This window comes from Procambarus clarkii, chromosome 59, assembly GCF_040958095.1.
Source record: "Procambarus clarkii isolate CNS0578487 chromosome 59, FALCON_Pclarkii_2.0, whole genome shotgun sequence".
Lineage (NCBI taxonomy): Eukaryota > Metazoa > Arthropoda > Malacostraca > Decapoda > Cambaridae > Procambarus > Procambarus clarkii.
In genome coordinates this window covers 20,791,113-20,817,796 of record NC_091208.1, presented here as the reverse complement: position 1 = coordinate 20,817,796, position 26,684 = coordinate 20,791,113, and the positions used below count along the sequence as shown (strand labels likewise).

General features: G+C 38.3%; 1 protein-coding gene across 2 annotated transcripts; it reads right to left on the bottom strand.

The window, feature by feature from the left end:
• Positions 1-22,865, bottom strand: l(1)G0020 (RNA cytidine acetyltransferase l(1)G0020). 2 transcript variants are annotated; one of them, XM_045758652.2, is made up of 19 exons: positions 22,575-22,865; positions 20,308-20,449; positions 18,537-18,797; positions 17,555-17,739; positions 15,499-15,721; positions 14,182-14,296; positions 12,860-13,071; positions 12,037-12,309; positions 11,642-11,812; positions 9,735-9,911; positions 8,578-8,754; positions 7,177-7,302; positions 6,169-6,338; positions 4,102-4,316; positions 3,185-3,357; positions 2,857-2,982; positions 2,423-2,536; positions 1,852-1,961; positions 1-149 (listed from the first exon to the last, which is right to left on the bottom strand). In XM_045758652.2, the coding sequence occupies exons 2-19, from the start codon at positions 20,413-20,415 to the stop codon at positions 92-94; spliced, it is 2,994 nt and encodes a 997-aa protein (XP_045614608.2). In that variant the 5' UTR covers positions 20,416-20,449; positions 22,575-22,865; the 3' UTR covers positions 1-91. The 2 variants fall into 2 exon arrangements, with proteins under 2 accessions (XP_045614608.2, XP_045614611.2); XM_045758655.2 differs by lacking the exon at positions 20,308-20,449 and having other exon boundaries at positions 22,575-22,693.
• Positions 22,866-26,684: the final 3,819 nt, after the last annotated feature.

Sequence of the window (26,684 nt, the reverse complement as noted above, 5' to 3'; positions counted from 1 at the left end):
TTAAAATAATAAGTCAACTTTATTATATGTTATATATATTTGATATACATACAGGGTATATATATATATATATACATATCAAACTAATTATTCAAACAAGTTTCAGTTTCTTCTTTTTCTCTCCCTTTAAGAATTTCTTGGCCTTCTTACTGTAATGACAAGAATACAAAACTACAGTATATACTAGGTGAGTACAGTATAAGTAACACATAAGGTATGATAAAGATACTCGTGCTTGCTAATGTCAACCATAATTCAATATTCATTAGAGTATTTTTGTTAGTCTATTTAAGTATCAACTTTCAACCATATCAACATAATTTAAATGAACTAATGAATAAGGGCCCTGAAAACATTGAGGCAAGACAGAAGGATTAATTATGTGTCACACGCATCGTGTCCCTGTTTATGTTACAGACATAAACAAGGACCATCAATGGACGAATGAGATAAGGACCATCAATGTAAATTCAAGTCAAATATATTTAAGCTTAAAGATTAAAAATTATTTGAGATTAAAATACTGTTGCACTGGGGACCCCATTTGTGACAGCCTAACATGTCTTTACATAAAATGTAACCACATTTGTATGCTTTGGATGTAAGCATACAAATGATATATTATTTACTAGAAATACAAAAAATGGGAATGTAATGGGTATTGACCTATAAAGGTTGGGTGGGTTAGTATAAGTGTATATGCTTTTGTAGGGGGAGGTTTGTCCAGTGTGGCTTCATGCTGTGTATTCTAATACACTATAATACTATACATCACTGCTGTTGATAATACTAATACAGTACACCACCCTCCACTACAGCCTTATACTGCTACTGTTGTTATTCCTCGTCACACACTAGTACTACAACTACTTTCCTCTACCACAGATTCCACTCACACATGTACAGTAATCCTACCATTGCCTCCCTTCTCTGCAATACTGACTAAAACAGTAACCTGCATCTAAATTATGTAGTGTCTAAAATAATGCTTTTTTTATACATTGTTGCTTTACATTTCTTCTTTTTATCTGCTGTATATATGTAGTCTATGTCTCATCATTCAAATTTTAACCAATTATCAACATTGTTGTGTGTTTTGGGGTAAACTAACACAATGTAGTCAAATATACTAATATGTTGTTTAAAATAATTAAAAAGTAGGGGTGGTAGGAGACGAAAATACTTGAGTGTCTAGGAAGGTAAGGTACGGTAATTATCAAAAGAAGGCACCAAACCGGGAAGGCTATGTAGCACCATCAAAGTGCGAAATAATCAGAGGGCGCTAAATATCACCAAGAATGCCAATACGAGTGTGTCTAGGAAGAATCTATAGTGTCTTCTCCGAATACCCTTTATTTTCTTCTCCAAGACAATGGGTCGTTAAAATTTTACCAGTGGTGGTACCTTTCTCTCTCTCTCTCTCTCTCTCTCATATCAATGTTATAATAGGTGTCTTGAGTAAAGAGTGGATAAAAGAGGACAGTTTCCTAATCTCATTTTACTCATACTCTTAAGTTTGGTTATTAAGGGTTTAGATTTGTGTAGATTTTGCCAGAATGTGACACCAGTACATTCAAGGCTTCCCCTGTATGTAAATATTGCTGCAGGTGAATGTTCAGTATGGGAAGTTGACATCATTTAAAAATAAGGTTGAAAATTAAAAGGCAAATCAAGCCACACGAGGTACAGCTCAATCACAGTGTTATGCTTTTGGCAAAGCTCCGTACAATGCCAAAAGTCCTTCCCAACACACTGTGCAGTATACCAATAGCTTAACTCGGACAGACCAAGTGTATCCAAAAATATTGAGACTAAATACAATTATTAAACAAAACTGCAATAGATTCTTACCTGTCAATCAGAACCTTGGTCTCTTGCTCTTTTGTTTTAATCCCAAACTGAGTAACATCAAGAAGTTGGGTCACCTTCTCTCTGTCCCCTGCTTCACGAGCCTTCATTTTCTGAGGGTAAAATGTTCACAAAAATGTTTACATCATTAACTTATCCAAGTTTTAAATGGTGTTGACCAATCCACACACTAGAAAATGAAGGGACGACGATGTTTTGGTCTGTCCAGGACCATTCTTAAGTCGATTGTGTTCTTTAAATGGTGTTATATAAGGATATCACCAAGGCAGTAATCATGCCTACACGTGACAAATAGGCCAGGACAATCCTTGTTTATCCTAATACTTCCAAGATAAATATTCAAGGTAGTAATATGTTTAAATTATCGTAACCCACACATACGAAAAGTAAGTGACAATATTTCATCCCGACCTGGACCTGTATTGAGCTCCTGTTTGTCTCAGTTGTGGCTTAATAGGGGCCCAGACATGTTGCCACTTGGCATATTTATTTTCACCCACATTATTGTGACATTTTCTGCATGCTTAAATATATTTAATTTTTCAATGCTTACCTGAGCACTATCCTTCATGCTAAAAGTAAGGTCTTTCATAATGCTGTGATCCACTCCAAAGTCTTCCTCAGTATTCTCAAGGCTTCTCTTTTTGGCCATCTGCTGTACTCTTTTCTGTTCCAAAGTTGAGAAAAGTGAATAATTTTACCACATTTATATATATTAAATATTTACATATTTACAAATCCTACTCATAAAAATCAAATTACAGTTTTAGTCATTACTTTAACAACTACAAGTATTTTCCCCATAAGCCTATACTAATACAGTTATCCAACCTATATTATGAAGGCCACTTAAAACTAATGCATTGCCTAATTAACAATATTATTCTCTACCCAATTTTTTTTAACAATATATAATATTGGCATATCTCTCCAATAATACTTATTACAATAAAATTATTTTAACTGAAAAACTTGTACGACATTTACCATCTGCTTCGTAAGATCAGAAATGAAGCTGTGCATCTGGCTCAAAACAATGCCGTGGTCCACGCCGAGCTCGGCAGCAATGGTCTGAACAGGCTTTCTTTGGATTCCAACCCCACACAGGATAGCCTGAATGTAATTACATTCATTACAACATTGATAGAAACACGAATGATATGCTTAACATGCATATCATGTTCACACATTTGAACATGAGTGAATCTGGGAATGTGTGCATGCACACCAAAACAGTCAAGATTTTATTCACTTTCACTAACTCCAAAATGAAATAAGGAAGCCTAAAGGATCCCTAGCCATTTGTACGACTTACAGCTTGCAAAGGTTTTAACTTAAAATCGGGTATCTTCTTGAGAAAGTAGAGGCGAGCAAGTGCGGGAACAAGATCAGCAATGAGCGGAGCCTCACACTGGTGCCGCACAAACCCATCTAATCGGTCTATATCTCCGGATGTAAGGTGCAAATCCAACTCGAACAAGCTTGGCACTGAAAAATTTTAGAGATTCTAAAAATGACAAACTACACAAACTCTTGATTTATAGTATCATTCAGAATTTGTCACAATGTACTGTAGTGTCTCTATGCACAATGTACTGTAGCAAACCAGTCCTTTATGGACAGATGATAGTATGAGGGAAGCAAAATAATCATCACTGAAGATAAGGGACCACCTCCATTTACTATTTATAAATCTTACACTATAATTAAAATAACCAAAGCTCAAAATGCACTAAAATTTCAATAATTTCCTTATAACTTCTTGGCCTTTACTGTTACTTTATTAGTTTTGTTTTTAACCTTTACTCACTAAGAGAAATCATTCTATTACAGCTGACCCCAATTCCACAAACTCGGGATCAGGTAGCATGTGAAAGGCTTTAGCTCAGAAATCAGATGTGCCTAGTACCACTTACGTACAAAAAGTGTACAACTGAGGTCTGGTCATATTAAGCAAAATTACATTACTGACATAACAGTGGAGGGCATAAAATCCCCGTGCATAGTACCAGGAGTCTTCTCAATACAAGATGCTGAGCATAACTCATGTCTCGAGAAAATCAGAAGGAGTCATGAGGAGAATTCAAACCCGCATGCTTGGTACTCTAAAGCACATGCCCTGGACCATCCTTCTCATGACGACTCCTGATTTTCTCATTGATACATCACGTTAATGCGATTTCATTGTGTACTCTCGATTTATTGTGTATGACTATATTGTCCATGTCTTACCTTCTATTGCATTCTTATAGATGTTGTTGGTAAGGATATTCAGGGCAAATTTACAATCGTAACTCTTAAAAGCACAGCCTAAGAGAGTAACAAGTCTCTTTCTAAAATCGAACCAGAGATCAGCCAGCCAAGATTTTGCTCGATCCGCTTTCTCCTCCCCTAAAACTTTCAGCATGATCACAGTGTGTTCTCCTGTGATGCTGTTAGACACCTGGCTGTTGAGAGAGATGAAGGACACTTATTAACAACAAACACAGTGTGCTTTGTTTTAGTCTAGAAAAGGGAAAGGATAAGGGGAAGTTGAGGACATGCTAATAGATCAATGCAGACGGAGTGTGTAAGGAACTCTATGGAGGGGGGGATGTGAGTGAAGACATGCTGAAGTGAGACGCTATGTAGACAAGTGCAGTAGAGTTGTATAAAGACAAGTGTTAAACTAAGGTTCTAACTACCACACTGAGGGGCCAAGAGTTTTATATCACTGACTGACAGATTTACATTTACATATATATATACAGTTAGTAAATATATCAAATGATGCAGAGAAACACTAATATAAATACAGTAAAAAAATCCAACACAGCCTACCATTTTGGACTGTATATCAGTGGCTATAAATAAGACATGTCCCAACATAGGTATAGAGAACTTTCTTCATAAGGTCTAACAGAAGCTGTATAAATGTTTCATTGTTTCACACATACATCTAATTTTGGGTAAGGGGAATATGAATATGCAGAGGATCACGTAATAAAAGACATATAGCAGCAAGGCACGTAGGAAAAAAGCCGACAATTGGTTCTTCACTGGATAATGAAACAAATACGTTTTAGAAGAACACGCTGATGAAAAAAACAAAAGCAAGAGTTTCAATGTGAAATGAAGGAGTATGTAGTGTGGCAAAAAATATTTATTACTGCTGCATTTACATATACTGAACTATTAATACAGTTTGCTATCATCACCTTGTTGGACACCTTTCATGGGGGTGAAGAAGTATCAATTCGGTGGAAATAGGAGAGTGATGTATGGAAAGGTTCAGATTGTTAGTACAATAAACTCTTCATTAACTGAATTCATTATTTATTTCATTATTTTGGCATTGCACTGTTTGAATTTTAGGCATTCAAGTGTACAATGGACACAACATTGTATATATTCAGCATGATAAGTGTTATAGTATATAAGATTTGCACTGAAATATCACTGGTGCTGAGAAATCCATATAATCTAAAGTTTACAGTAGTCTCACATACATTGCATACACTTGCAAAAAGACTCCTTACAATATAATCATTATTACCCCCATTTCCCACTTCCATTAGGTGGCAAAGCATGAGTGGAAAAAATCTGGGAGCAATGTAGGAAAACAAGGTTAAATATATTAAACAACAAAAAACATTCACCATGTCTCCCATATGATATACCATCATTACATTCATCAGCATTACCATCATCACACTCTACAAGCTACAAAATGGCTTCCAGAACGTAAAAACAAAAGTTACAAGGAGAGATTAGAGGTATTAAACATGCCAACACTAGAAGCCTGAAGAAAGAGAGCTGATATGATCACCACTTACAAAATACTAAACAGGAATTTACCAAATTGACAAGGAGGAATTTCTGGAACCAGCAACTTCTCGAACAAGAGGATACAGATTCAAGCTAAGGAAACAAAGATGCCAAAAAAATATTAGAGAGTTTTCTTTTGCCAACAGAATGGTAGACGGTTGAAATAACCAAAGCGAGAAGTTGGTGGACGCCAAAACCGTCAGTAGTTTCAAAGCGTTATTCGACAGAGTACTGGGAAGACGGAATACCATGAGCATAACTCTCATCCTGTAACTACACTTAGGTAATCACAATTAGGTAATTACTCCAGCAACATCCCACCACTTCATGTCACTAAGTGCAAAGTGATACCGAGTTATTTAAAAATGTGTCAAATATAAAATATTCACACAAATCTTAAAACTCATTACACCTAGCCACATTTCCTACCAAAGTTAAAGGTATTCATGAGTATATTTACTGACCCTTGGTATGAGCCGGGTATTCACTGACCTGAGGTACACTGGAGAGAAGCCTGCACGTTTCCAGAACGTAAGGAGTTGCTGAGTGGCACCGTAAGACACACCCAAGTAGTGGAGGGCCTCAGCTGGTCGCTCTGACAAAGACTGCAGTAGGGGTAACAGATGTCCATTTGGCCCAAGTTTCTCCTCCAACAAGCCAACCTATTTTAAATTAGAAACAATACTACAGTCCCTCTAGTCTATTAGGATCCATTTCACCTAATGGTCACATGCAATTATTTATAACATTTATAGAAATATAACCTCTTGTGCTTTGTCACAGCAGAGTAAAAGATGAAACTGATTGCAAAACAAATAGTAAAAATCAGCTTTGTCTGCTCTGGCAAAGACTGTAAAGCTTAAACTTTCCATTCCAACGCCTTGGTCTAAAGGGTATATGTTTGACATCAAAATGATGCTAGAGTTGGCAAAGTGTTAGCTAACAAATTATTAGTAAGCATATATTATGTAAACACATGGCTTAATTAAGCTCAACCCAATAACAATAACAATAATACTCAGAGAAATCACATTATCGTGATGTATCAATGAGAAAATTCACAGGAGCCATGATGAGGATTTGAACCTATGTATTCCCAGATGCACGCTCTAAATGACTATGCCCTGACATGGTCAAAAGAACTGCAACTTGGGGTACTACTGCACCCTCGAGGATTCCCGAGGTTTATCAACACCGATTAGTATCAGCACCAATGAAATAGTGTTCTTCTACCTTGTACTGCAACCGATTACTAAAAAAGATGATTTAATATACAGTACAGTGAGGCAATTTAAAGAAAACACATTTTTACTGTACAGTAGATGAATTTACAAAAATCAGGGTTTAAGTAATTATGAAAGTTTTCTTTCTGCATTATTCCATTCAAAAGTTTGCTAACACAAGATTACTGAACAGGAAGTGACACAAAATTTAAAGGAAAAATTGAAATACTGTGAACAAATATTGTAAGACATCAAAATGGTTACAATTTTAACTGACCTGGTCCTCTTGTATTAAATTTGGAAGCTTGGCATCTGGTGTTGGGGTGTCCATGTAGTCTGCATGGACTGCTGCTTGAGCATAGTAGTCATTAAGCTGAGATAATGCTCGGCTCCCATATCCTTGCTGATAAATGATAAAAACAATTTTGAGTTGTTTATACAAATTTGGTGAAGATGATGATGTACAGTACTGAATTCCCTTAGTGTTAGTTGCAGTCATAAAGGAAGCAGTTATCATAAGAAAGCACCAAGCTGGGAAGAGTATAGTTGTACTCTTCATCATCTTTCTCTTTCATTCATCTCATTCTCTTCCCTCATTTTGTTTATCTCTTCCACTCATTTTCTATTACATAAATAGATAATGGTTTAGGACGGACCGAAACACTGTCATTTTGTCATTTTCTGACGTGTGGTTTGGATATCACACCTTTAATTTTGTTCACTTTAGTGGCATCTGACCTTTGTATCAGCAAGTTTTGCAACTTAATATTACCTCCTATCATATATAAACAATACATATGTCTTCAGTAATTGATCTTTGTCTAACTACATTGGGCCAAGTGTATCAAACTACATATTTAGAAAAAGCTTTGGATACTGACTGATACCATCACAACTACCAGTAATGAACATTTTATTACAAGATTCCCTTTACTATCCACTCCTCTAATAACATGCAAAATTTGTTATCTACTCCACACGACCCCTCCGGCAATTGTTCTTGCATTTTTCAGTCATACTCATGATGCCCAACAACTTGATTATACTATAGTAACTTTATCCACTCACTGAACCTTCTAGATTTTCCTTTTTGCTATAAATTGGAAGAGTTATGGGCAGACTGTGGATCTGATTGCTATGGTCATGAGATCTGGGCCGAGTCACACTCATACTTGGTTCATTGGGTTGCTGATGGCCCTCTCAGCCACATAGGTTATATTGGCTCTCCTCGTCCATTCATAACAAGTGTTGGACAAATTGTATAAGTAAAATTAAAGATAATGAAATGGAAAAATGTAGCATTTTTAAGAAAGTTGGTAATGCCTTAAGAGTCAGTAAGTCTAACTGCCTGAAAATTATCTTCTTTCGTGACATATGGCCCAATGGTTGAAACATAAGTTTGAATATATTATTTACTGGAGGGTCTAGGGTAAAGGCTAAAATACCATGCAAGTAGTGGAACACCATAACTGATTTCTGACTGAACGTTAAAGTGAAAATGACACATACTTGTACAAACAAATTGTATGTCATATCGAAACATGTGCCAGTGGAATCCCTGACTAAACTACTAAAATGCATGCTAAATATTAATTTATGATGACTTCCACATAAACTGAAATCAATAAATGAAGATCATTTTCTTAAGTGCTTTGTCAGACAAGTAGAGTATACTTACCCCCTGCATGTTCGGATGGGTAGCAATGCGAACAATCCGGGCTCCAGAGAGCTGAGGGAAGTCATAGTTCTGGAACTGATTACTAACTGTCCATGGAATCAGGTCACCTGCAGGCTTCTCTCCTTGAGCAAGTGCAGACACCACTGAAGATTTGGAGATCTTGCCTTCCAGTGCTACCTACGGGCAAATTACATATTGGCTCCAATCACTACCTGTGATTACCTTCGGCACTCAAATTGGCACACTTTTTTTTTTAACTTTTGTGAACTATTTTTTGTTATGCACAATATAGGATACTGTATTTCTCTAATATTCAATAAGAGTTTCAGTAAGATATTTCTCTAATGTTTAATAAGATTTTCTCTAATATTCAAAATAAACAGGTACCTGTTTATTTTGGTGTACAGCCAGGTGTTGTACCTGTTAATAAACAGGTACAACACCTGGCTGTGCACGGATTGAGTGTCTGGAGACCTTGTGTCCTATTGAAATGTATAATATTTACTTAAAACTTAGCCCCAAAGGAAGATGGTACAGAGTACAATATATAACCAGAGAACACTGAGGGAATATGATACAGAGTATGATCACAGAACATTGAACATATATTTCTACAAACATGTACAGCATGTTTTTGGTTTAAAATTTTATATTAAACTTAATACCATGATGGTAACTAAGTGAAGAAATCCCGCCTGAGCTAAGTTGAAATATGGTGTAAGTTTTCTCTAGGTGTAGGAGTGACAGGAGTTAAATCTCCAGCAGATCGTGGAGTCAATTTAATATATCGCTGTATATAACATCTTCAAGAGCTAATATTAGTCTTCTAAAGAACTGCTTGTAAATTGCAATAAGGTGAAGCTCACTAGGAGAGTTGACATATTTTACAAATAATTAAAATCTAATAATTTAAATTTCTTTCTTTATAGCAGAAGTGCACTATTCACCATTCTAATAGTTCTTCAAGTGCTAATTAACTTTGCTAATTAGCATAACTTTGCATTAATATATTTTCCTATCAGCTGTTGGATCATCTAAAATTTAATGTCTACAAAATTTCATATCTAGACCATGACTACATGATAAAATACCTAATGTTTGCCTACACAACTGGCAACAAAGATAACCGAGGTTATTTTAAAGAAAACTAGCCTTACCTGAACAACGCAAAGAACTAAGGGCAGGGATTCCCCCTTTGTTTCAGCTTGTGGAGGGAGCAACACGTAGAGGTGGTGTGCTGGAGCGTCAGACAGTATCTGTAAGTCGTCTGGTGTGTTACGGTAGTGGGAGGACACTAGCAGCCCCATCACTTGCTTTAAAAATTTCTCTGATACCTGGAATACAAAAAGAAACATTTTTCGTATTAATGTCAAAATTCAGCATAATGCCTCTCGCATATAATATGCTATGCTATCCAAAATAACATGAAAGATGGTAGAAATATAATGCTTTTTATCATACGAATCGTAAGTAACATTCAACTGCTACGAAAATATACAATTTCTGACCAATATTTGTTGACCAGACCACACACTAGAAATTGAAGGGACGACGACGTTTCGGTCCGTCCTGGACCATTCTCAAGTCGATTGTGATGAGGAGGTAGGGACAGGCATTCTGACCAATATATTCATTTGAACCAAATGAGGAGTGTAATGACACATGCTATCATTTTTATAAAGTAAGGGATGACAACATAATGACTGGAGAGAGTGCTGGGGGGGGGGGGGGGATGGTGGGAGTTGCCTGTAACTGCAGTTTCATTTAACACTTCCATACTCAGTAATTAATCCTTCTACACTTTCACCACAAAGTAAATAAAAATTGGACAACATACAGTTTTGTTATGTCAGAATCTATAAATAACATAAAATTTGCATCACATAACAAAGGCTGTGGTGGTAACTGGGACGCTTCATTCCACCAGCAGCACTAACATTAACCAGGGTTCTCTGCCACCTCTCTCTTCCTCACTCAAGTTATATCAAGCCATCAAAACTATTTTATCTTAATATAATACTGTAATACGACAAAATACATAAAATAATGTAATACAACACATACATGGTTTTCTAATGCTAGGAGACAATAAATAGTAGCAAATTTGTGCCGTACTTAATGAGTGGGAGGGGGAGCATTTTGGTCACGATGTACAGTTGATCACAAAATGTTGTTTGCTAGGTACAGTAATGTTTTACTTATTTGTTTGGTCAAAGAAATTTATTCATGTTATCGTATCATAAATAGTTATATAAGGGAGAAACAGAATGTTCATTAATATGAGTCATAAGTAATATGTAAATATCATGTTTATATACAATTTTCAGCAATAAGAAGTTAGTAAATAATTGACCAGCTATGAGCTTGTCTAGCTATGAGCCTTGCTATGTGCTTGCCACCATAGGGCACAAACCACTGCTGGCCCTCACCAAGTCAAGTAATACACATAATTTTATCACAAATGCACAATTTTCTAATGTCAGGTGCAATAAATAATAGCAAATATGAATCATACGGCATAAGTGAGGGGGTGTTTTGGTCATGATGTAAGATTGATCCCAACGTGTCGCCTGCTAGGTAATGCTTTCATAATTTTCTTGGCCAATAAACTACCCATGTTATCCCAACTTAAATACAGAGAAAGATTTGAGTGATAGAATGCTTATTAATGAAAGAATCAATACAGAAAAGCTGATAGATATTACAAGTTAAGTGGCGTTTATGTGAATAGATTCTTGAAGCTTCCTCACAGCCAGCCTGACCTACCCTACAATGATGTCACACCATCTTTCTACCATTATCTGGATTTTCCGAGGCCTGGAGAACAGAGACCTCAGGTAAATGGAATCGTGCCCAACCGTCTCTGTCCTGCCTGGAAATTTAACGCAAGACCCTCGGTTGTGAGGTGAAGATGTAAACCAGTGTATGACTTAAAAATGGTATGAATACTGTTACACTGGACTGTGGATAACACTTTATATTCCAATTTTGAGCCTGCCTTCAATATGTCATATATTTCAGGGAATTCTTAAAAAATTTGTGTGCCACCACCTATATTCCTGACCTTATGGTAGCCAAAAAGCGTATCTCTGTTGACATAAAACAGCTGACATTGGTTAGCTGGCGGTGGGTTGGTGGGGAGGGTAGAGAGGGAGGCCTCGAGGCACAGCAGCTGATGTAGCCAAGATTCAACTGGATCACCCATCTTATATCGAATCGACTCGTCTAAGGTGACCTATTAAAAAGTAAATATAATAAATAGAAAAGCTTTGGTATGGAAAAATATTATTTTTCTTTTATCAACATTATAAATAATTTGGTATTCCAATCAGATAATGAATATTGTACATATAATATAAGTAAATTATAAAAATATTCAAATATATATTTAATTGTCTTGTGAAATGATGAAATTGAAGTTTAACTCTACAACTACATTAATTTCTATTAGTAAGATACCTCATGCAAAACTCTACCCAGCTCTGCTGTAGGAGTCTTTTTCTCAGCAGAATTATCTTGTGTAGCCGTGCCTTTGGCCTGATTTCGGAGCTGATCAATCAACTTGAGAGAGAGGGATCTGCCAGTGCCTTCATAGCCAGACACAGTAGATGACAAGAACACCAGGTATGGCCCCAACAGTTTGCGAACCAGTGGAAGGGGAATGGCAGCGGCTTCATCAATAACCACCAGCTCAGCTTGGCCAAGACTGCTGCTCTCATTAGGAGTAATGTACTGTAAATATTACATTTTATTAGATTTTGTTCTTAGAAATTTAAAATGCCGATATCTAATCCAGTACTCGGTCTTAATTCATTCCTCGTGATACAAGGAATGAATTAAGCGACATTCTAGTGATCCAAATAACTGATTATTTGCCCATTAATTGATGGTAAATCCTGAAATACAGTCCTTTAATCTTATTTCTTATTTATAATATTTATACACACTTCTTAACATTCTCTCTGTGATAAAATCTGTAGGAGTCGTGATGAGGGTTCGAGCCTATGCAATGGGTGTTCCCACGCACACGCTCTAGTCAACTAGGCCACGACACACGACTGGGGCGTGCGAGTCAGAACACCCACTGCATAGGTTCAAATCCTCAACACGGCTCCTATAGATTTTCTCGTTGACACATCATGTTAGTGTGATTATTCTGTGTATTCTCTCTATATACACCTGACAACAGATAATATATCACCATAATCACCTGACAACAGATAATATATCACCATAATCACCTGACAACAGATAATATATCACCATAACGAGTGTAACCAACCTGGACTACTTGCTGCCTGTCACGAGTCACCACCACCCTCATCACACACTTGCTGAACTGTGGGTCCGATGAACGCAGAACCTGATAATTCATGTGCTCTTCATAACCCATTATATTTAAACCTTTCAGAACAAACTCAAAGAGGGTGTTCAGGTTCTCAGGGCTTGGAGAAGAAACAAAGATGTTGGAATAGCCAAAAGCAATGGCACCAGCTGAAAATACAAAAAATATGAACAGTTTACACTGCAGTTCCTTAATAATATGGCAATAAAACACAGTAACTTGGCTAAATACCACGTGTAAAAATTACTGCAAAGGAACTTATTAACATTCAATGAAATATAAACAGAATTAAAATAGAGACTATGTAAAAAAAACAGAGTTGAATGTAATGAAATGCCATTTTCTGGGTGAGACCTGGAAGCTCCCCGGAGCTACACTGGGCTGATGTGTATATATTAGACCGTGGCAACAGTCAATCGATGGGGTTCTATGTCTGCTGGGTCCAACAAGCCAGATCCTGGCCCCCTCAGAGATGCACGAGGAGCAATAGCTTATAGACACTCCCATGTAGTTGGAAGCAATCTATGTCTGCCATCTACCAGGTCAGGCACCCAGAAAGGTAGGAGTCCCAAAATAAACTACAGCGGTGAAAATTGCAACCCAAAAGCCGAACGAGAAAACAGAAGTCCCCAATCAGAAAACAAGCAAACCAGCATGACATCACCACAGCCGCCATGCCATTGTCTGTGCCACTCCCCCCTTCACGGGAGGGGGAAGGGGAAGACCCAGATCCTCTGCGCCGGCTACCCAACTGACGACCGACGAATGCCTAACAGGAAAGTGGCAAACTCCCAAGAGAAAAGTGGCAAACGCCAAACAGAAAAGTGATAATTTCCTGTTGGGCATTTGCCACTGTTTTGTTTGGACTTTTTGTTGGTAATTTGCCACCTTTTAGTTGGGCACTTGGGATGTTTTGTTTGTTTGGCATTTTAGATTTTTTTGTTGGGACTTTTCTGTTGGGCATTTGCCACTTTTCAAAAAAAAAAGTGGCAAACGCCAAACAGAAAAGTGGCAAACGTAGAATAAAGCCTAACAAGTGATGCTCTCAAGTAGAAAAGGTAAAAGGTAAGAAGCAGCTAAGACAATTAGTACTTATGGTGGAGATACTGGACTTTTAAAGTCCAACATGGCCCAGTTGGTAGTGTGTGTGTGTGTGCCTGAGGAGCTCACAGAATTCAGGTTTGATCACATTATATAGCTTCAATATATTCCCAGTAGTTAGGTCATTCAAAGAAAAAACCATGCACATAGCTACAAACCTATTGATAACCCTAGTGCTGCGGACTTTCCTCGCCCTCTGCTAGCAGTCAGTGTCACTGTAGTTCTCAGTGTTTTCTCTGTGATGGCCACAATAAACTGTAGCACAGATTTAGCCTGAAAAAATTAAATAAAGTTTTGAGTGTACAGTAAATGAACTAAGATATAACAGAAAAAAATAACAATCCTTGCTACCTAAGCAGAGCTGCATGGGGAATTCAGTATAGACAAATATTAAAAGATTCATTTAAATATTAAATTTTTACCTTTTTACAAGTGCATTGGGTACCGTAACCTGCACAAAATGTGCTTATCATTTAAACCAATAAAAACAAGAATTGTCTCTAAAATAGCAAATATTGAAATTATTGCTGACCTGCTGCTGCAACAGATGGGACCAGTATAATTAAGCAGATGCAATGAATAATTATTTAGTTTCTCATTTATTGCAACAACAAAATTATGTGATTAAGATAAAATCATACAAAATTGATTCAGAAAAACATAATTATTTATACTGACAGCTTTGCAAGGCTAACTTCACACACTTTTCCATCATATTTAATACTGCACATACTTTTCACACTCAGATCTTCACACACTTTAACATCATATCAACTACCGTATAGTTTCTTTGCTTATGCAGAATTACAAATAATGCTTAAACAAATTCTTCCAATGTGATGTCATTATTAGAAGAAAGCAGTAAGTCAGTAAGACTATATAGCAAGGATTTAAATGTCCATAAAAGGTTAGGTAAGCATACATATACCGTAAACTCTACAAAATGTAGAGTTTGATTTAGATTTATGTAAACCTGTTTAGTTTTGCCATTATTTTAATGATTTGTATAAGTTGTTATGGAAATAATTTCTGATTCTGAATCTGACAACAGTAATAGTTTTATAATCATTGAGTATACAGTTTATAACTACAGCACAGATATTTCTTGTTACGTGATTATTATGACTTTCCCTTAAGTAAGTTTACTGAAAATGTGTAAACTAAATCAATTATAAATGTACAGAAAGAACATTTATTAGTGCAGACGATGAGTTACAATAATGCAGCTTGAAGATACGAGAACTAAACCACACACCAGAAGATGAGATGACGACATTTCGATCCGTCCTGGACCATTATCAAGTCGATTGGACCATTATCACAACTGACTTAATAATGGTCCAGAATGGACCAAAACGTCGTCTCCTCATCTTCTGATGTGTGGTTTAGTTTTCAACATTTATTAGTAAAGTTATGATTATGATACCACTCTATGCCCTTAAGAAATACAGCACTGTAAATAATATACAGTATACCTGATCTAGTGTTTTACACAGATCCACCAACAGTCCAACTGGAGGGTTATCCTTAAGTGACTCTTTAAGATCCTTGAGTTCTTGGTCTTGCGGAGAGAGTGGGGAATGAGCAGACACTGGAGGTACAGGTTGCAGGTCTCGCAAATGAGACGAGACTGGTAGGATACGTAGCTGATCATCCATTACAATGCACGTAGGGCAGGAAGCCAATGACAGGATGAATCTGAAACAGAATACAGTAGTACAGAACTACTTTCCTATTTCTATATCTCATTTTCCACGTTCTCTTAAATGGATATGGCATGCAGAAAACAATAAAAATACTGCATCCAGGAAACTCAAATAATAGTGCTATTAATCTTGCTGCAGCTGTCAGTGGATGTGTTGAACTGAACTACTATATATCAACAGGGAACTAATGTCCATTTGGCTCAGGTAACATAATTAAACCTAGGTTTGGTTAACATGTCAATGATATGACCAGAAGTATACATTTTCAGAGAAAATATCTTCCTACTGGCAGACCAAGACTGAAGTTCATTGGACCTATGTAACATATCATTAAATAAATATTAAATATAATATCATAAATAGTGTAGGCAGAACTAATAGTGAATGAGAAGATGGAGAATATGTTAAGAAACTATTACAAAAAATTAAATTTGTTTGGATAGTGTAGCATGGAGACTGGTGGACAGGTAAATGAGAATGTTAAAGATAGACATAGAACAATATTAAATTATAAAAAGTTGGCAGAGAGCATGTTTTGAAAGTATAAAGCATAGTGATGGAGGTGATAATATAAACATGCTTTGACCTGTGTGAGAAGAGTGCAAGACAATATATTCATAGATGATATATCCAGATGATATATCCATAGAGAAGGTGAGAACGTCAGTGAAGATGAAAGGTGGGAAAGCTGCAGGTGCTGATGACATATATGCAGAAATTATGAAACATTGTGAAGAAGACTGAATGAAGTGGGTAAAGAGAAAAGAGCAGTGATTATACCACTGTATTACAGAGTAAAGAACATATTGAGTGTAAGTGTTGTAGAGACATTAGTTTGCTAAGTGTAGTGGGCAAAGTGTAAGGAAGGCTAGTAGGATAGGACAGCAATCAGATGAGTTCAGAAAATGACTGAACAAATTATCAGTGATGAACAAGGTAGGTTTTTTGGTGGAAGAGGGAATGTAAATCAGATATTTGGATTAAGAGAGCATACAGAAATTGTCAAGTGTACATGGTAGTAATGGCCTCGGAAAAAGTAAATAACAAAATTAATAAAGACTTTGGAGAGTGATAATCATACATGAAGTTGGCAGCGTTGTTAAATGATTGAAAAGTTTCAACACAGGTAGTACTGCCTGTGTAAGAGTGACTGGGTTAACTAGTTTAATATTAATGTTGGTATATATCAGGTTGTGTTATGTCACCCTGGTTATTCAGTATATACAAGGATGAGGTCATGAGGGAGAAAATAAATTTGCTAAAAGGGTTATAACCTAGTTTATAGGCCGAATATAAGTAATTGATGCATGTGAAAGTTTAAGTATGCATATGATACAGTTCTTTTAGCAGAGAATTAACATGAATTGCATAGACTAGTTTCAAATTGTATTGAAATGTGTGAGAGAAAGCTTGAAACTGAATGTGGGAAAAGATTAAGTTATGATGGTGAAGATAGTTAAGTCCACGAGTATCTCTGATATCTCAGCTTTTAATGAACAAAACCACAAGGGCCGTGATGAGGTTTCGAACCTACGTCTCTGATTCTCTGATTTTAACTGATGCATTACAGTATATTTTTGCTAGGCCGACACATTTTCAGTATCCCACTATCACTGGGTGGTTTCCACCATTTAAAAGTTTTTTATTCCCAAACAGGGGATTAACTATTTTGTACTGAGAATGCAGAGGAATAGATGGCATTAAAACATATGCTTGCATTTTAAATACTGTATTTAACAATGTAGTTCAACAGGTTACATGAGAAAGTAATAATTAGCAAAATCAGAAAACATCTTTAGGCAAATCTAGTTTGTATTGCTCATACCTTTCATTGAACCTGGGTACAACATATTGGTGAGCCTCCGTGCGGTACCGAGAGTGAACATCCATGCTGAGTGCATACAGCTGCCGTAGTGAAGTCATAGTCTGAAGGAGTATCACAATGACTCCACCTCCTTCCACAGTTTCCATAGTGCGGCACAAGATGTTGGGAGTCAGGGCTTCAAAGTCCTGGAAATGTATAAAATATGAGGGAATGTAGACATGAAATATGTACAAAATAAGACACTGTATATCTACTAAACTGTCCTAATTAGACTGCTTCCTATGGTAATTAAAATACAATCTTCATAACTAATGAGATAATCTATAGAGTAGAAAAATTCACATATAATACAATAACTAAATGTGGTTTGAAGGCATAATGACAATCGAGAATGTATTTACAGGCTGGAATACATAATAATATAAAGTGCGGTTATATACATACAGTGGGTGTAATTAATATAATGGTGTAATGAGTACAGCTGATGCAATGAGTGTGGAAAGTACAGCGAGTACAGTATAGGATGAGGTACTAAAGATAGGGTTTTGTAATGAATGCCGAGAGATTAAATAAATGTAGGGTGGTGTAATGAACACAGAGAATGTAATAAATATGGTGTTGGGCTTGCCTATCAGTGGCTACAGGGGAGTGAGATCTTGTTCTCTGTGTCCCATCTCCTAGCCCTTTGCATCTGGTGCACTAATTACATCTCTCAATGTTCAATTTTTTATCATATTTTTCTTGAAATTGTGGATGAAAGTAGCTGCTACAACTTCTTCCTTCAATACATTCCATTTGCCAACCAGTACAATTATTCCCTTAAACTTCTACACCACAACTGTGTATCCAGCTTCCACTGATGTCTCCTTTCAATTTAAAACATTAACTAACCTGTAGAGGAGGGAAGACATAGCCTAAGCTACTCTATCATTTTGGGACATATTTATCTTATATCAATAAACTTACTTGAACTTGAACTAACCTGTAGTACACACATCTTGTAAGTGTTTCCAAGTATCTTATGAGTTTCCTTGTAGAAGCAGTATCTGATGTCGGTCATAGACACAAACATTTCAAAAGGATCGTCCTCATTCATCTCTGCCTGACCAGCTCTCATTCTGGCTTTCAACTGCTTTATTCTCTTTCTCCGGTGGGAGGAGAAAGTCAGCTCTTTCTTGTAGCACCAGAGAACATTAGCCTGCTTTAGGTTTGACTTGGAGAGCATGTGATGCAAAAACACAACCTAATGCAAAGAAAAAAGTATAATACAATATGGTGATGATTAACATGATAAAGAGTACATCACTTACATTCCACATATCACTGGATTTTTAAATAAGAAATCTCATGAAATTTAAGAATGTTTATCAGACAAGTAATTGGGTTAGGTCATGGGTAAGGCTGTAAGAAGACAGACAAATATCTTCCAACTCTACGGGCTCACCATACCCCGTGCTGCTTGGAGCTTTTTATTCCAAGTAGCATATCTTAAACAACAACAACAACTTCCAACATCACCTCACATACCAGTGTGAGGTGACGGCTGAATTTGCAAACTGTTTGTCCCATGGATCAAAGTTATGTGATACTCTAAACAATGGTTTGTATTACAATATTTATTGACACAATATTGAAGAAGGATGTTAGCCAGAGGCTCAGTAAATGACAGTCTTGATCAGTAATTACACAGTTCATTGTGAGATATTATTGTTGGGTGTAAGAGAAAGTTTAGAAGGAGAGACAATGCAATGCAGGGTCGACTAAGTAAGAAAGACAGATGGGTAGAAGAGTATAATGAGTAGAAAGAGAGTATTGCCACCATCCATTAAGAAGTTTACAAGATAATGAATGAAACTCACTTCTATAATCAATGTTAACAGGTAAGAAACTGCAACACTATAAAACAAATTTAAATGCCAAGTCATAATCTTCAGAGTGCTCTCCACTCTAGCTTTCATCAGTCAAGAAATGGATCCAAGATTTTAGGTTAGATCTGAATTAATGATAATTAAAAATGACTTCAAGAGAGTATTAATTTATTATATAGGTTCATGGTGATGCAGGAATAATGATGGATTTATATATTTTCTTGACTTTAATCATATTCAATATTAATTCAGAATCAGTTGCTACACATGAAATTGAGAGCAAATACTGCTGACTAGCCCCTGGAGATTTCACAACAGATACAGTAATTCAGGAAGCACAGAATATATCACTTAGGTTTCTGAGTATAAGTTGGTTACAGAGGGGAAAGGAGGGGATATGGCTGGCAGTCAAGGCCCTCTCCAACCTGGGAGAGGCCTGTGTAGTATCTGGCCTATTGAGCGAGGATCCTCTGTGTGGAGCAAGGACCCCCTATATCTATCCTCTGTACAACTGCTTGAGTATATAAGGGGTAGCTAGGCAGTAAACTCCACCTATCTTGCTATCACACCTAGACAGTGGCTTGATTGATGGAAAGATACAGGAAACCGTCTGCAATTATCAGCTTAGCAGAGGGCAAGGTCATCTGACACGATATGATGTCTGCTCAACATGTGAACATTAGCACCTTATGCGAAAGCTTTCCTATTATCAAGGACCAACAGACTGTTGCCACCTAATTGTGTGTGAACTCTATTTGTATCAATGAATATATTAAATAAAAATCATTTATGGTGTAACAAAGGCATGGGAAATGCATCAAGGTTGTACTGTACAGTACCTCAGAAAATACATTTCTAGTATATAAAACATTAATATTGTTATACCTGGTCACGACTCTTGTCTCCCACCAACACCACAAGGGTCCTGTGTCCGAGTGCAGCTCCATTTTCAATGAGAATTCGAATACGATTGTCTAATTTTCGTTTCACCATCTTAATATGATCTGGCTAAGCTTAGAGTCTCCCCCTGTAAAAATAAAACATACTACTGTATATAACTAATATATATAATCTTATAAGAATGAAGAACAGTCTCCGTGGTGCAGTGGTAAGACACTCGCCTGGCGTTCCGCGAGCGCTATGTCATGGGTTCGTATCCTGGCCGGGGAGGATTTACTGGGCGCAATTCCTTAACTGTAGCCTCTGTTTAACGCAACAGTAAAATGTGTACTTGGTTGTAACAACGATTCTTCGCGGCGGGGATCGTATTCCAGGGACCTGCCCGAAACGCTACGCGTACTAGTGGCTGTACAAGAATGTAACAACTCTTGTATATATCTCAAAAAAAAAAAAAAAAAAAAAATATAATCTTTGGTCAAGACTGGTGACATTATTTCATAATAAATAAAGTACTGTATATTCAATGTATGTTTTAAGTGATACAAAAACACATAAGAATTTATTATTTGTTTATGATATATTTTAAGTTGAATATGCATCAGGTAAGACAATTTTATTGACAATGCAATGGATAAGATTATTTAACATTTTATTTCATAAATGTATGATTTCAATGACAATATTTGCAAACAAAACAATATTTGTTTAATGCTATTAGATAAACCCATTTTTTTTTTTTTTTTTTACACAGGTGGGTATAGAAGCAGATGATTTCTGACTCCTGTTAGCAGGCTGACAGCTTTGCTTTTCCAGAACTCATGGTAAGCCTTACCCTACTGGCTTTCCCTTGAACACAGCCCACTAATTGGTTAATAACTAGGTACCAAATTACTGTTGGGTGAAGTGAAGGGAGGGAGCTATCAGGGGAAAATGCCAAGCCATTACAACTATATAGCACTGGGAAGGGATAAGGATAAGAATATATGGGATGGGACGGGGGGGAAGGAATGGTGCCCAACCACTTGGACAGTCGGGGATTGAACGCCGACCTGCATGAAGCGAGACCGTTGCTCTACCGTTCAGCCCAAGAGGTTGGGCTGAAGTGAAGAGATCTAGAACCCCCCCCTCCCTTTGCCTAATAAAAAAAAACACAATGTGCTTAACATGGGATATAATCATTAACATCTCCCAGTGAACCCTCCTGGTAATGCAAGTGCTAGATGTCTACCACATCCACACTTTGAACCACAAGTTAACCCACAGTTTCTCAACCTTTCGATCCTTTGAAGTAATTTTGGATCGTACATTAGAAAAAAAACATGGATTTCATTGTCAACTGAAAGGAAAAAGTTCTGTATTTGCTCTTAATCCTAGTTAAATGATACGAAATTAACACAAAAATAACTTAAAATAACATTTGCACATGATTAGAATTAGCCAAGTTATCACTATCTCTTGCAGAACACCTAATTTCCCTGGGATTTTGCAGAACCCTGCTTGAGTTAACAGAGTTACACCTGAAAAAAGCTGACAATTAAGATAATTTAATTATCAAGAAAAAGAACTTATGACTACATGGCACTTGGAAGGGGTTAAGACAAGGCTTTGGTATGGGACGGGGGAAAGGAATGGTGCCCAACCACTTGGACGATCGAGCATTGAACGCTGACCTTCATGAAGCGACACCATCGCTCTACCGTCCAGCCCAAGTGGTTGGGCAGTCCCAGTCTCTCCTAATGCATAAATGCTATAATAATAATAATAATAATTTATTTAGGAAAAGTACATACATAGTTGCAGTGTTACAGTACAAACATTCTGTTTGATTTAAAGATAGAGGTAGTACATACAATACCTAAAGCCACTAGTACGCATTGCGTTTCGGGCAAGGTGAGGTGGGGGAAAAACACTTACACTAAAACTTAATAGTATTATGTTATTATGCTATTTTTTCGAGATATATACAAGAGTTGTTACATTCTTGTACAGCCACTAGTACGCGTAGCGTTTCGGGCAGGTCCCTGGAATACGATCCCTGCCGCGAAGAATCGTTTTTACAACCAAGTACACATTTTACTGTTGAGTTAAACAGAGGCTACAGTTAAGGATTTGTGCCCAGTAAATCCTTCTCGGCCAGGATACGAACCCATGACAAAGCGCTCGCGGAACGCCAGGCGAGTGTCTTACCACTGCACCACGGGGCCTATTATGTTATAGGAGGTTGTGACGGCTACAGCACTAGGCCTACTTACCTAGTCAATCCAGATGTACGTACATAACCCCCGACGATTAGTGCCTAAATACTGAACACAGCATAAAACCCTCCTTCTTCTAGATAGTGCAGTTTGCATGAAACGTTTATCCTCCCGATGACTGCACCAGTACAGATGTTGGGAGACACGTATATGTTGAGCTTAATAAGTGTTCCAAAAGTGCTGTAGACAGAGGAGTGGCGGCTAAAACAGAGGTGTGTGTTAGAGAGAGACTTGCCACACCACAAGGCGGTGTGTGTGTCCTCACGTGTTGACGCTGTTGTAAACACTGGGAGGCAGTGTTGCCAGGTCCAAGTTGCTCAAAGTAGCGAATTTGTAATAAGAGTAGCCCAATTTTTTCTTTAGTGACTGATACGGGTTTCAAATATATTTTGATATATATAGAGTACACTACACGACGTTAATTGTTTTGTTAACATTATTTCTCTCTCTCTCTCTCTCTCTCTCTCTCTCTCTCTCTCTCTCTCTCTCTCTCTCTCTCTCTCTCTCTCTCTCTCTCTCTCTCTCTCTCTCTCTCTCTCTCTCTCTCTCTCTCTCTCTCTCTCTCTCTCTCTCTCTCTCTCTCTCTCTCTCTCTCTCTCTCTCTCTCTCTCTCTCTCTCTCTCTCTCTCTCTCTCTCTCTCTCTCTCTCTCTCTCTCTCTCTCTCTCTCTCTCTCTCTCTCTCTCTCTCTCTCTCTCTCTCTCTCTCTCTCTCTCTCTCTCTCTCTCTCTCTCTCTCTCTCTCTCTCTCTCTCTCTCTCTCTCTCTCTCTCTCTCTCTCTCTCTCTCTCTCTCTCTCTCTCTCTCTCTCTCTCTCTCTCTCTCTCTCTCTCTCTCTCTCTCTCTCTCTCTCTCTCTCTCTCTCTCTCTCTCTCTCTCTCTCTCTCTCTCTCTCTCTCTCTCTCTCTCTCTCTCTCTCTCTCTCTCTCTCTCTCTCTCTCTCTCTCTCTCTCTCTCTCTCTCTCTCTCTCTCTCTCTCTCTATATATATATATATATATATATATATATATATATATATATATATATATATATATATATATATATATATATATATATATATATATATATTAAAAAATGATAATAGGATACGTTACCAATATTACTGTATGAAGCATAATGCGTGTGGAGTCCTTCCATGTATTCACATGCGCTGGCGTGTGTTCGCTTCGGTTCGCATCTGCCAAGATAATAAAATGTCCAATAGAAATTGAGAAAAAGTTAAAATCGTGAATAATAAGATGGCACATGAGTGCATTATATTATAATAATACAAACGTATTTTTCAGATATGCGAGGCTATTTATCCTTAAACAATTGAATGAATTAAATAAGTTTATTTTAACTTTCATATTGCAAAATCATATCAAAATATCTACACTACAATCATTGTAGGTAGATGTCCGAAATGCTGTGTGTATTAGTGGCTTTAAGCATAGTATGTACTAGCTTTATCGAGAAGTCCAACATTCTGCTTGTAACTTTTTGAATGTATTTACTTTTACTTGAATAAACATTAGACATATTAATATTAATATTAATATTATTATTATTATTATTATATAGATATTAAATGTGGGCTGACGTGCTTAGCGCACGGCTTATACTGTTGTATATCTTATTATCATCAATCAGCGAGGGGTTTGTCTCTTATTACAGAACGAACAGACTCAAGATGGTGCAAACAACACAACTGCAATAATCCATTGGATTATTTGCAATGTTTGCAACTAGACCGTAGTTGCACACTTTATTGATTTTTTGCCGCCAGAGGTGGATAGTTCATTAAGCTTCCCCCAATTCAACCAGCGAGTGGTAGTTTATTGTGCACCCCGAAGCCCGGTTGTGTAACCGGAGCCCGACCAGTTGTGTAACCGTAAGCCTAGCATTTACGAACCAAACAACCTCTGAAGCACAACCATGCACGAACCGAAGTCCGACTATGCACAACCCGAAGCCCAAGTGACACCCCCATAGCCCGAACAGTTATGTAACCAGAGTCCGACCAGTTGTGTAACTGAAACCCCACCGGTTGTGTAACCACAAGCCTAGTGCTAGTAAGTATACATATCAACCAACCCCTACCAAGCTAAACAACCCCAGAGCCCAACCAAACTCCATTCCTAGCTCAACCAAACAAAAATCTCCTTAGCCCTACCTAAAACCCTCCACTTGCCCTAGAAACCAACCATGGAGGCCTAGCAAACAAACCTGGAGCACTAGTACACAAACAACACCTGGAGCACACCCATGCACGACCTGGAGCCTGACCATGCACAACCCAAAGCCCAAGAAATCACACCCCCGGAGTTATGTAACCGGAGCCCGAACCAGTTGTGTAACTAGACCCCGACCAGTTGTGTAACCGCAAGCCTAGCATGAATGAACCAAGCAAACAATTCAAAACAAACATCATCAAACAAACAACCTCTGAAGCACAACCATGCACGAACCAAAGCCCGACCATGCACAACCCGAAGCCCAAGTGACACCCCCGGAGCCCGACCAGTTATTTAACCGGAGCCCGACCAGTTATTTAACCGGAGCCCGACCAGTTGTGTAACCGAAGCCCGACCAGTTGTGTAACCGGACCCTGACCAGTTGTGTAACCGTAAGCCTAGCATTTACGAACCAAATAACCTCTGAAGCACAACCATGCATGAACCGAAGCCCGACCATGCACAACCCGAAGCCCAAGTAACACCCCCGGAGCCCGACCAGTTAAGTAACCGGAGCCCGACCAGTTATTTAACCGGAGCCCGACCAGTTATTTAACCGGAGCCCGACCAGTTGTGTAACCGAAGCCCACCTGTTGTGTAACCGGACCCCGACCAGTTGTGTAACTGAAACCCCACCGGTTGTGTAACCGCAAGCCTAGCAAGTATACATCTCATCTAACCCCCACCAAGCTAAACAGCCCCAGAGCCCAACCAAACTCCATTCCTAGCTCAACCAAACAAAAATCTCCTTAGCCCTACCTAAAACCCTCCACTTGCCCTAGAAACCAACCATGGAGGCCTAGCAAACAAACCTGGAGCACTAGTACACAAACAATACCTGGAGCACACCCATGCACGACCTGGAGCCTGACCATGCACAACCCAAAGCCCAAGAAATCACACCCCCGGAGTTATGTAACCCAAACCAGTTGTGTAACTAGACCCTGACCAGTTGTGTAACCGCAAGCCTAGCATGAATGAACCAAACAAACAATTCAAAACAAACATCATCAAACAAACAACCTCTGAAGCACAACCATGCACGAACCAAAGCCCGACCATGCACAACCCGAAGCCCAAGTGACACCCCCGGAGCCCGACCAGTTATTTAACCGGAGCCCGACCAGTTGTGTTACCGAAGCCCGACCAGTTGTGTAACCGGACCCCGACCAGTTGTGTAACCGTAAGCCTAGCATTTACGAACCAAATAACCTCTGAAGCACAACCATGCATGAACCGAAGCCCGACCATGCACAACCCGAAGCCCAAGTGACACCCCCGGAGCCCGACCAGTTATGTAACCGGAGCCCGACCAGTTATTTAACCGGAGCCCGACCAGTTATTTAACCGGAGCCCGACCAGTTGTGTAACCGAAGCCCACCTGTTGTGTAACCGGACCCCGACCAGTTGTGTAACTGAAACCCCACCGGTTGTGTAACCGCAAGCCTAGCAAGTATACATCTCATCTAACCCCCACCATGCTAAACAGCCCCAGAGCCCAACCAAACTCTAAACCTAGTTCGACCAAATAAAAATCTCCTTAGCCCTACCTAAAACCCTCCACTTGCCCTAGAAACCAACCATGGAGGCCTAGCAAACAAACCTGGAGCACTAGTACACAAACAACACCTGGAGCACACCCATGCACGACCTGGAGCCCGACCATGCATAACCCAAAGCCGAATAAATCTCACCCCTAGAGTTATGTAACTGGACCCCGAACCAGTTGTGTAACCAGACACCGACCAGTTGTGTAACTGCAAGCCTAGCATGAACGAACCAAACAAACAATTCAAAACAAACATCATCAAACAAACAACCATGCACAACCCGAAGCCCAAGTGACACCCCCTCGGAGCCCGACCAGTTATGTAACCGGAGCCCATCCAGT